The sequence below is a fragment of the Lemur catta genome, chromosome 13 (genome assembly GCF_020740605.2).
Source record: "Lemur catta isolate mLemCat1 chromosome 13, mLemCat1.pri, whole genome shotgun sequence".
Classification (NCBI taxonomy): Eukaryota; Metazoa; Chordata; class Mammalia; order Primates; family Lemuridae; genus Lemur; species Lemur catta.
The window spans coordinates 42,258,021-42,271,126 of record NC_059140.1 but is presented as its reverse complement, the minus strand read 5'-3'; the positions used below and the strand labels follow the sequence as shown (position 1 = coordinate 42,271,126).

General features: G+C 36.7%; 1 protein-coding gene across 2 annotated transcripts in view; it reads left to right on the top strand.

Annotated features, from left to right (window-relative positions):
- The window catches only part of PIBF1 (progesterone immunomodulatory binding factor 1), a 189,059-nt gene that overhangs the window by 162,215 nt on the left and 13,738 nt on the right, over window positions 1-13,106 (top strand). For both annotated transcript variants that reach the window (XM_045567309.1, XM_045567310.1), the window contains one exon: window positions 11,624-11,797. In XM_045567309.1, coding sequence (XP_045423265.1) covers window positions 11,624-11,797 — 174 coding nt within the window. The remainder of the gene's footprint in view (window positions 1-11,623; window positions 11,798-13,106) is intronic.

Below are 13,106 nucleotides of genomic sequence, written 5' to 3'. Positions count from 1 at the left end.
GTAATGTCAAACCTTGCTGCTAATTCACATGTAGATTGAGATGGATTCATTTCCACTACAGCTTTCAGCTCATCATTATCCACCTTGGTCTCAGGTCACCTACGTGGCTCATTTTCAAGATTAAAATCACCAGAATGGAATTTCTCAAACCATCAATGTACTCTGAGTGTATTAGTCACATCCTTCCCAAACATTTTGTTGATATTTCAGGCTACAATACACTACATTGGTTCCACAGGGGAACTGGTATTTGAAAATAACACAAATTTTTGACTTATCCATGGTTTCACAAAAATTGCTCTAAAAAAAAAAAAATTTAAAGATAATCACAAGCCAAACCGTGCATTTGAAAGACTGACAATGAACCTTCACAATAAAAATAAAACAAGTGTCAAAGTGAAATGTCAGACTTAGTACTTAAGGAAATCAGACATTTCATACTTAATGACGTAATATAATTGTTCCTAGATTCATACATTTCTAATCATAGTGGTGCTCTTCATGTTAAATTGTTTTTTTTCAATTTGTTGGATGTAAATGAGTGTTTTGAACAAAGACAGTTATTGTAGTGAAAACCTAAAACCCATGGACAATATAAGTCTTACTTTTCCTATAAAGTTTTAGAATGTTTATTTTTCCAAAGTAAGAGTGTTAGCCGGGCACGGTGGCTCTCACCTATAATCCTAGCACTCTGGGAGGCCAAGATGGGAGGATAGCTTGAGCTCAGGAGTTCAAGACCAGGCTGAACAAGAGCCGAGACCCTGTCTCTACTGAAAATAGAAAACATTAGCCACACCTGGTGGTGGGTGCCTGTAGTCCTAGCTACTTAGGAGGCTGAGGCAGGAGGATCGCTCGAGCCCAGGAATTTGAGGTTGCTGTGAGCTAGGCTGACGCCATGGCGCACGCCCAGGGGCAACAGAATGAGACTCTGTCTCAAAAAAAAAAAATAAGAGTATATGAAATGTTGCATTTACATACATACTTTATATGTGATACACCAATCCTGTTGTATAACAGTAATAATAGGCCGGGCATGGTGGCTCACGCCTATAATCCTAGCACTCTGGGAGGCCGAGGCGGGAGGATCGCTTGAGGTCAGGAGTTCGAGACCAGCCTGAGCAAGAGGAGACCCCATCTCTACTAAAAATAGAAAGAAATTATATGGACAGCTAAAAATATATATATAGAAAAATTAGCCAGGCATGGTGGCGCATGCCTGTAGTCCCAGCTACTCGGGAGGCTGAGGCAGGAGGATCGCTTAAGCCCAGGAGTTTGAGGTTGCTGTGAGCTAGGCTGACACCACAGCACTCTAGCCCGGGCAACAGAGGGAGACTCTGTCTCAAAAAAAAAAAAAAAACCAGTAATAATAATATCTTTTTTATATTTTTAATATAAATTTTCCAGCTGAATCTCGGTTTATTCTGTGGAATGTCACCTTTCCTCAGTTTTGAGTTGTATAAAAGCCTTGAATTTCTTTTAGATTCTAATGTGTTCACTACCATATCTATATGGACTTGTATAGAACTTATAGAAGTAGGTCAGAATTGTTTGGTTTCCATAAGTATTTTGGCTTCTTCTTTAATCTTTTCATCATCATCTTTAAAATTACAAATATCTTTATTGTATCCTGAAAGTAAAGCTCTGTCTTGTGAAGCAATACAATATCTCATCATAAAAATATTTTATCTGTGTGTGTATATATATATATATATATGTGCCCTTTTAACTGTTTTTTTGTTTGTTTGTTTTTGAGACAGAGTCTCGCTCTGTTGCCCAGGCTAGAGTGCCATGGTGTCAGCCTAGCTGACAGCAACCTCAAACTCCTGGGCTCAAGAATTTTTCTGCCTCAGCCTCCCGAGTAGCTGGGACTACAGGCATGTGCCACCATGCCAGGCTAATTTATATATATATATATATATGTGTATATATATATATATATGTATATATGTATATATATATATATTTAAAAAAATATGTGTATATATATATATGTGTATATATATATATACACACACATTTTTTTTTTTTTTTTTAGCTGTCCAAATCATTTCTTTCTATTTTCAGTAGAGATGGGGTCTCGCTCTTGCTCAGGCCGGTCTCGAACTCCTGAGCTCAAACGATCCTCCCACCTCGGCCTCCCAGAGTGCTAGGGTTACAGGCATGAGCCACCGCGCCCGGCCTGTTTGTTTGCTTTTGAGACAGGGTCTTTGTTGCCGAGGCTGTAGTGCAGTGTAATGCAATCATAACTCACTGTGACCTTGAACTCCTGGGTTCAGGCAATCCTCCTAGCTCAGCGTCTGAGTAGCTGAGACTTAATTAGCCACCATACCAAGCTAATTATTTTTTGTAAAGACGGGGTCTTGTTAAGTTGCTCAGGCTGGTCTCGAACTCCTGGCCTTAAGTGATCCTCCCACCTTGGCTGCCCAAAATGCTTGGATTACAGGTGTGAGCCACCATGCCCAGCCTTGGTTTTGTTTTGTTTTGTTTTGTTTTAAGAATGAAATGTGTATTTTCCCACTGCATTTTATAAGTTCATGGTATGTTTTCTTTTAAATAGTAACTACACTTCTCTGACCTTTTTTTTATGTGAAAGGAACAAGTAAATGACCTCCTCTTGGTATCCTTTCTAACTCTGTGTTTTTGTGACTCTGTTAGAATAGTAGGAGCTTATAACAAACCAAACAATTCTAGGACATAAGGAGACACACAGAAAAAACTACAAAGCTATAAAATAAGTCTGGAAATGTGTGGTGGTGAGGAGAAAATAAGAACAATAATATGAGATAAGTATAGCCATAATTCTGTTAGGTACCATAGTGGCAGTATTTTGTTCGAAACATAAGTCGTTGATCCCGTATCAAGGAGAACACTTAGAGAAGGCTAGGAACGCGGCATGGGGAAAGAATGGGCACCGGAGTGAGGGAGTGAGTCACGTTCTGAAAACCAGTGCTCAAGTGGAGGATAGAGTTAGAATCGAGAGTCCATTGAAAATTCGACTTCTTGAAAATTTTGATTCTTAAAAATCCACAAGAATATGCATCAAAAACTGTCAGATAATACTGAAATAGTAACGGCCAGGAACTAGACAGCAACCAGATGACTGGAAAGCAGTGTAGTTGGTCAGAAAGCGAGGCATCACGATGGCATGAATGCCAGAAGGCAAAGCAGGGCAAGTAGTCAGAAGTCCGAGGTGTTATTCAGTAATGAAATGAGCTAAAGGGTCTGAGCAAACCAATCACAACAGAGTCAAGGTTCCCACACTTCTGTTTTAAGTCAACAATGGCAGTAGACCTCAACTCAGGGGCCCACTTCAGTGTGTTAGTACTACCTTCTTCCACCTGGATCACTGTTGAGACTGACACTAAGATCATATCCAGGCTCAGGAAAGAATGTTTCGGGTGATTAGTTATGTCCCCAAGGCTATGAAAGCACAGTTGTCTCTCATTTGCTATCATTCATGTAAAAGCTTGAACTCTCTCACTTAAGCTTTCAGTCACAGATAGAAAGCTCCAAAAATGTTTATGTCATCTTAAATGCATTAGAATAAGTAGATAAACCTTATTCTGCTCTGCTGTAGCCTGTACTTCTTTCTTTCAATACTAGGAGATAATCTAAGGAAAACAATCAGGATGATAAGAGAATTCTTTAGTCATAAGAGAGATGAATGAAATGGGGATGTTTAAAGAAGATAAGACTTAGAGAGAGATAAGAAATTCAAAGCAGGCATGTAAAAGAGGCAGTAAGAGACTTGTTGTACACGTCTCCAAAGGCTGGAATTAAAACCAAAGGATAGATATTATGAGGAGAGACATGTTTTGTTTTGTGTTGCTTTGGGGAGTGAGGGGCAGTTAGCCTAAAATCCCAACTACTCAGGAGGCTGAGGTGGGAGGATCACTTGAGGCCAGGAGTTTGAGACCAGCCTGAGCAACATGGCAAGACCCCATCCTTTTGGGGGGTTTTGTTTTGGTTTTGTAGTTCAGTAAGGAAAAGCTAGATTGATAGCTAATTTTTCACTTTTCAAGCCTGAGCTAGATGGCCATATGGTTAGAGGGGATTTCTTAACTGTATATAGAGGCTGGGTAAAATAATTTGAAAATCCCTTCCAAACCTGAAATTGTGTGTATTGAAGGCCTTGGGAGAAGGCATCTGCATTATTGTGTAAATAATGATAGCTTAGAACCCAGAAAGACCTGCATTTAAATGCATGTTTCACTTCTTAGTAGCTAAATGAATTTGGTTAAAATTTCTTAAGCCTTCTAAGCCTCAGTGTCTTCATCTTCAAAACTGAAGTAATATCTACATCTTGGTATTTCAGAGAGAATTAAATTATTACGTGAAAAACTTCACATGAAGCTTGGCATATTGTAGTGAATGCTAATTCCTATCCCCTCTTGTCCTCCTTCCAGACCGAAAGGCTTTATATACTTCCTTGGAGGCAAAGAGACAATCCCAGGGTGAGGTTAGCTGACAAACGGGAGCAACTGTTTAGACGGAGAGGCTGAGGGGCTGTAGAAAACAGCAGTTTGCAATTGCAAATAGTATTGATACTATTCTCTAACAATTTTACTGTACAAAATCTGGTTTTTGACTTTTTTGGAGTGTAATGACATTGCATTCAAGGTAACTTCTTTAAAAATCATGTATTAAACTGCTAAAAAATTGCTTTGATAGTAGTTTAATGTTCTTATTGAGTACTTAGAGTATGGAATGGATGGCTTTGAATTAAATTTACATTTTCTTTTAAATTATTTTTAATTGTGTTCAATATGGTAATGACATTTTGCTTTTTTAGTTTTGTCTGTTAAAAATTTCTACTGAAGTATTTACAAGTGAAATGATCTGAGGTCTGGAATATGCATTAGAATATTTCAGGAAACAAAAATCTGGTAAGGATATAGATAAAACAATGTTGGCAAAATAATCCTGGCAGTTCCTCATCAATTAAACATAGAGTTACATATAACCTAGCAGTTCCACTTGTAGGTATATACAGAAGGGAAATTAAAACATGTCCACCCAAAAACATATACGTGAATGTTTACTAAAGCAGCATTATTCATAATAGCCAAAAGATAGAAACAACCCAAATATCCATCAACTGATGAATGTGGTATATACATGCAATGTAATATTATTTTGCCATAAAAGGAATGAAATACTGATACATGCTACAACATGGATAAACCTTGAATCATTATGCTAAATGAAAAAATTCAGTCGTTAAAGACCACATAGTTAGTATATGATTCTGTTCAAGTGAAATGTCTAGAACTGGGAAATCTATAGAGATAGAAAGTAGATTACTGGTGGCTTAGGGCTGAGGGTTGGGGGCATGGTAGAATAGAGGTGTAATAGCTACAGCAATCAGGGTTTCTTTTTGAGGTGCTGAAAATGTTTTAAACTTGACTATGGTAATGGTTGCACATGTCTGTGAATATTTTAAAAACCATTGAATTATACACTTTAAATGGATAAACTTTATGGTATGTGAATTATATCTCAATAAAGCTGTTTAAAGAAAACAATATTGCCAAAGTGTTGATAACTGTTGAAGTTGGGCGATGGAAACTAGGGCCTTGATATTGCTATATTCTCCACTTTGTGTATCTTTGAAAATTTCGTAATAAAATGCTTTATAAAAATACCCTTTTAAATGAAGTTTAAATACCCAAAATATGTACGTACTTGGTGTAAAACAAGGTTGGTTTTTACCTGATGTTACCTCAAGCAAGAGAGATGCACAGAATTACTGACTTGTTAGTCATGATGCATTATTGTTCCTATATAAAAGCACTTCCATTTAACCTCCAGTGGAGCACATAGTTTGCATTATAGTTGTCAGAGCTATTTTCATCAAGAAATGCTATCTATGTGTCCCCTTGCCAACATCTTTGCAGAGTTTACAACTTTCAGCAATTTATTGGCATCAACTATGCAATACTGTTAAGCAGCTGCTCTGTAGTTGAGCTGTTTTAATATGCCACCACTCTATGCAAATAGTTAATGTTAAATAACCAAGATACATGCTTTCGGATTCAGGAGAGCAATTTATCTCTCTCATAAAGATTGTGTAATAGCAGTCATCATTATCATCGTCATCTGAAAATTTCATAAGAATGTCCTTTTTAAAAAGTAATTATTATACTACAATATGGCTCTTTTTTGTGTTTGTTTCAGTTTTATCTTAAGTTTCAATTGTGCAATCAGATATAATTCTTCATTTGTTAATTTTAATGAACGTTTCATTCATTCTTGTAGTTATTAATATAATAATTTTCTTATGTACTTGGTGCACTAGAATTGTAATATAAACTGTTATCTTTTTGAAAATTGTTATAAAAGCATATCAGAATTAATGAATGTTATTATAAATCAGACTATGGTTGTAGAATAGTATTTAAAGGTCTCAAACCAGTGGTAAAAGGAAAAGAGGATTGGGCCAAGGTACTTTTGCAATATTTGAATTTTATAATGAGTAAGTAATGTTTCTATGATTTTAAAATACAAGCATTTTTTTAAATTTTTTTGGAATTGACTTTCTTAATTAATAGAGTATCTTCCAGGAATAGGCCAGAACTGCCAGAATGAAGGGACTCCACGTTAGGACACTCCACATTTTGTCCTTGTGGGAAGAGGGCTTACTTTTTGCCAAAAGACCTTAGAGTGAAGCTTGCTAGACAGATCGTCCTGTCCACATATACAGAGATTGTACTGAACTGTATCAGTCAGATAGATGGCCCATTACAGCAGAAAGAAAACATGTAAACTGGTCTTTCATTTATAAATTGGAACATACAGCCAAAAACTGTCAGATACTAGAAGCAAAATAATAGCACAAAAGGGAAAAATCACAATAAACAGAGAAACTGACCTCCTTCCCCAAAAGGGGGTGGAAAATTCTGGAGGAGAAAAGAACTTATAAGGTATTGTAATTAATTCCTTCACAAAGATTTGAGAAAGTAGTATTTGAATAAAATAAGAATCACAACAGAAAAAGTTTGTGATATTTTCAAAAATTGCTAAAATAAGAATCATCCAGCCTGAGCAAGAGCAAGACCCCATCTCTACTAAAAATAGAAAGAAATTAGCCAAACAACTAAAAACAGAAAAAATTAGCCGGGCATGGTGGCGCATGCCTGTAGTCCCAGCTACCCGGGAGGCTGAGGCAGGAGGATCGCTTAAGCCCAGGAGTTTGAGGTTGCTGTGAGCTAGGCTGACGCCACGGCACTCTAGCCCGGGCAAGAGAGTGACACTCTGTCTCAAAAAAAAAAAAAAAACAGACCAGGCCCGGTGGCTCACGCCTGTAATCCCAGCACTATGGGAGGCCGAGGCGGGCGGATTGTTTGAGCTCAGGAGTTCGAGACCAGCCTGAGCAAGAGCGAGACCCCGTCTCTACTAAAAATAGAAAGAAATTATATGGACAGCTAAAAATATATAGAAAAAATAGCCAGGCATGGTGGCACATGCCTGTAGTCCCAGCTACTCGGGAGGCTGAGGCAGGAGGATCGTTCGAGCCCAGGAGTTTGAGGTTGCTGTGAGCTAGGCTGACACCATGGCACTCTGTCTCAAAAAAAAAAAAATTAAAAAAAAAAAAAAAAAAAACGAACCAACCAGGTTAGGAACAACCAGAAGATTTCAAAATGATTTCATCTTACCAGAGGATTCCATTTTACAGTGACAAATATGTTTTCTAATTCTTGCATGTTATGTTTTTTGGGGGGAGTTTTGTTTTTTGTTTTTTTGGTTTTTTTGAGACAGAGTCTCACTTTGTTGCCCGGGCTAGAGTGAGTGCCGTGGCGTCAGCCTAGCTCACAGCAACCTCAAACTCCTGGGCTCAAGCAATCCTACTGCCTCAGCCTCCCGAGTAGCTGGGACTACAGGCATGTGCCACCATGCCCGGCTAATTTTTTTTATATATATTTTTAGCTGTCCGTATAATTTCTTTTTCTGTTTTTAGTAGAGACGGGGTCTCGCTCTTGTCCGGCTGGTCTTGAACTCCTGAGCTCAAACGATCCACCCACCTTGGCCTCCCAGAGTGCTAGGATTGAGCGTGAGCCACCGTGCCCGGCCCCCTGTTTTTTTATTTTTTATTTTTTTGTCCGTTTGTGAATTGGGATCTGATGAATCATGATCATTATATTATAATAATAATATAAGTTAGGGCAGTTCAATTTATGCCAAAACTGTAGGTGAAAGATATACTTTCATGGCTAGGAAGACTCAATACCATAAAGAAGTCAGTTCTTCCTAATTTTTTTGAATTCAGCATAATCTCACTCTTATCTCTAAGAATATAGCCAGAAAAACACCTCAATCATTAAGTGCTAAAACTGTTTGACATGGGTGCATGAATAGACCATTGGAACAGAGTTTAAAGTCCAGAAATCTTATACTTATGGAAGTTTAGTACATGATAAAGATGGCATCAGTGTGGAAGAACACAGTCTCTTTAGTACATAGTGTTCTAGGATAGTTATCTTGGGGGGTGTTGCCCCATAGAAATACAATTCTATAGAGCAATATTTCTATAGGGCAACAGGGGGGAAAGATTTTGGATTCATACCCTTCACCATAAGTCAAATTAACTTCAAATGGATCAGAGATCTAACTGTTTGGGAGAAAAAAAGAAAAACCATGAAAGTAACTTAAGGGAAATGTAGGAAGAAAACATGGAGAAAACCATAAAAGAAAAGAGTGGCTAGGCGCAGTGCCATGCACCTATAGTCCCAGCTACTCATGAGGCTGAGGAGGGAGGATTGCTTGAGCCCTGAAGTTCAAGACTGTAATGTGCTATGACTGCAAAAGATTGACATATTCAGCTTTATCACAATCAAAAGTTCTGCATGTCAAAAAAAAGGCATAAACAAAGTCAAATAAAACATAAACTAGGGAAAAAATTGCCATTTATGTTAAAGACAGGGCTAATTTCCCTAACATTTAAAGAGCTCCTTGAACATACAAGAAAATGACCACTCACCCAGTAGAAAAATGGGCCAAGGATATCAACAGAGAAGGAAATACCTTTAAATATTTGAAAAACTGCTCAACGTCACAATAGAAGAAAATGTAAAATAAACATACCCAAACACTTATCAGACTGGCAAAAATCCAAAAAGGTAATGCAAGCATACATTTTATCAATTAGGAAACTGAAGCTCATTGAACCAGAGTTGGCTGCCTAAGTTTACACAATTAATAATAGCGTCAAGAATAGACTTCTCTTTGACTTGCAGCCTAATACGAAAATATTTCTACTACATGTGCTTGACTCTCTGTATGCTCAGTATATGATGGTATTATGGATACTATTTGGTTTTTTTTAGACAGGGTCTTTCTCTGCTGCCCAGGCTAGAGTGCAGTGGCATCATCATAGCTCACTGCAACCTCACACTCCTGGGCTCAGGCGATCCTCCTGCCTCAGCCTCCCAAGTAGCTGGAACTATAACTATTTGATATTAAAGTGGAATTTTCTTTGTCCAAATTTACCATTGATATAAAAGGGATCACCATAAGCCAAACATTTATAACATTTTATTTTTCAGTTTTATTATGTTATTTTGGTGTCTACTCTAGCTGTAGTATCTTAAGAGGAATTTTACAGAATTTCGTTGCATTTAAAGTGTTCTTTACCTGGATTTCAGAAACTATACTAATATTATTTATACTGTCAGATGAACAAAAGTAATACTGTGACAACACCCCACGATGGGATGATCTTACTGTGGAAAAGGCAAAGATGTCAATTTCCCTTCTAATTTCCTAACCAACATCAGGGATGATCTGTTTCCTGCAACTGCTCCTATACCAACAACAGAAGGAAGCCAAAGGGAAACAAAATTGTGGCCTCCTCTGGGGGACTTAGGGGACAAAGCCCTCTGCCTGTTACCCTCTCAGCTCTTTCCTTTTCTCCTTCCTCATCCCTGTCCCTCCTCCCCGTCTCCCCCAGCAAGTGTGATACACTAAACTCTCCTTTACCTTTTTATCAGTAGAGTAATGGAGGTAATTGTTTCCTATTATTTTATCATCATGCCAAGACACAAAAGTCATGATTAGTAAAAAGATGTTTTTTCAGATAGAAAGTTGTTCTTTTGATAGACTGGGAGACCATCATCTCCCCTTTTCCTTCTACCCACCAAGGTAAGCAGAACAGGAGCTGAAATCTACCATAACACCAGACATGTTTAACATTAAATCAGTCGTTACGGACTTTACTGTAGGAGAGCATATAAATGAAATAACATAATCTTGAAAGCAACAAGAGCTCCCAAAAGGCCCAAATAATAGTATATCAGATTGGCATCCTCTGAAGATGTACACATTCTCATGTGCATTGGCCAAGCCAGCCCCAGGACTACAGGAAAGAGAAAGGATTTTGGCACCACTTCTAGCTCCTGTCCTGGCCCTAAAATCTATCAAGCTATGTGGCTTAAACTCAGCATCTCTGTTTTAAAATACCCACATAAGCTAGATGGTTCTAAATAGAACTAATGACAGCCAGAAACAGGCCTGTAGGAACTTGCTCTGACACAGAGCTGATGTCTATAAACAGATTAGGGGAAGAGAGCAAACATCTTTCTATCACCATAACTTTTGTGTCATGGCATGAAGATACAATAAAATAATAGGCAAAAATTACATATTACACAGCCTACCACTATTCTACAGATAAATAAGATAAAAAGGAGAGTTTAGTCTGTCATCTCTGCATATACTTGTATTTGATCAATCAGTTTAGTAATTAATCATAAATATCCACTAATTAGTGTTATGTGCCAAAGGTTTGTCTATAAGGATAAATAATAAACAGATAGACTTGGAAAAAGGAATAGGTGAAAATTTTGATCTGAATTCTTAAAAAAGTTCAGCATAATTAGTTCTTAGTTCAAAAGGCAACTGAAGCCAACTCCACTTAGCATTTGTAAAAGGATAAGGGGATAATATGGCTAAAGAAATCCTGAAGCTATATTAAAGTCCAAGCTTACTCTTGGAACTGCTGATCAGTAGCCAAGAAAAAATTATTTGGATTCTTTTTCTCTACCATCTTCTTATAAGACTTCATAAGGAAATGGGCTAGTTTAAAAGAGAGAAGAGAAAAAGTTAAGTGCCTAAATAATCTACTCAACTTACATGTATAGAACAACTGCAGTAGAAAGTATCTATGCCAGTGGTTCCCAAATTTGTCCATTAGAATTACCTGGGATTTTTTTTTTCTCACCACTATATTAACAAGGAAGACCTGGAATCTTTAAAAAAATTCCAAAGCCCAGGCCACACACCACACCAGGTATCTCACAATCTCAGAAGTTGGGATACAGGCATCATCGGTAGTTTTTGAAGCTCCACAGGTGATTCCAATACTCAAAAAAAAAAAACTGGAAACCACTAAACTATAGAATGTTATAATTTTCAGTTATTATACTAAGTGAGTATTAATGATTACAAGATTCATTTGCATGATTGATGCACATTAATATTTTATTTTCACAACTTTCCTCATTTATATAGTGTAATTGCCTCAAATGTTTCCTTACTTAAAGAAAAATAAATATTTTAACATCAATCATTATTAGTCTGCTTGCTAAAATCATATTTGCCATTTTCTTCTGTTTCCATATATCAACAGGAATTGGCAGCAATGAAACACATTCTCATGAATATGCGTAGTAAACCTTCTGAGAACAGCTTACTTCTTACTAAAACGGAATCAAAAAATGTGACAGAAAATCAGAAATCAAAGACTTCGAATATGCCTAGAGAACATGAAGACAATATATTTATACCCAAACCAACACTCTTTGTAAGTACAATTTTTAAAACTTAGAATTTTAATATCTCTGATTTTGCTATTAATAAATATGTCTTACTTAAATTTTTTCCTCTCACTCATATTGGTTTTAAACTAGTTTTAATAGTTTTATGAAAGAATCTTGAAAGATCCTTGAAAGAAAATAGGTTAATCTATTTTCTGAATGTGTATATTATCTATCTTTCAGATGATATTAATAGTTAGATTTTATATTTCTAGTTAATATTGGATTTACCCAGAAATTAGCCTAATTCTATCACTTACCTCTTCCAGTCCCCAGGGACTAATTATAGGCGAGTCAGAAAGACATGTTGTGTAATACTTAAATTTTCATAAGAATAAAAGGCATGGTAAATATCACCTTCCCCCTCTTATTTGTAAAATAGTATATTTTGCTGTAAGAGTTCCTCATAAAGTGTAAAACCAATCATATTAACATAAACTGAAATGCATTCTTAGGTAGAAGTATATGTGCCCAGAAATTAGTCAAAGAAAAAGAAATTTAAGAATTTGAGGGCCAGGCACAGTGGCTCATGCCTGTAATCTAGGGCACTTTGGGTGGCTGAGGTGGGAGGATCACTTAAGGCCAGGAGTTTGAGAGCAGCTGGGGCAACACAGCAAGACCTCATCTCTACAAAAATACATTTTTTTAATTAAAAAAGTTTGGATTAACAGAAGTGAAAATACCATATATATGTATAATTATGTGTCAATTAAAGAAATAAAAGTAAAGAAAAATTAGGAAATAATTGAAAATATATTAACAAATAAGAATGGCAACAGAATCAAAATAGGAGTAACATTATTAAATATTTCTCTAAGCCTAATGTTTATTTTTAAAAAGAAAAAAACATTATTCAATATTTCACTTTATTTCAAATGGTTTCCTAACCATGCTTTCATTTCTCAGAAAAAAACATAATTTTTACCTTCTAAACATAGAGACCCAAAAGCAGAAAGATTTTCTCTGTGATATTCTGATTCAGTGAGTCCCCAGAATCTCAATTTTTTAAACTCCCTAGATGATTATAATAACCAGTCAAGTGTGGGAGCTTCTGATCTAAGCCATTTCATTATACATGCAGATAATGCTACTCAAGATGAATGAGATGAGAGAGGTTTCTTAGTGATTTCTTAGTGATTTGACCTCCCTTTTAAAAAAATGACAGAAAGTTGCAGTCTAGATCAAACAAGGGGCCAACGTGGCAGTAATGAAGACTAAGGTGACAGGAAGAAAACAGGAAGCCTCAGTTGACCAGCCTGGACACATGGTAGCTCTAGGGATCTCGGCAGCTAAGTC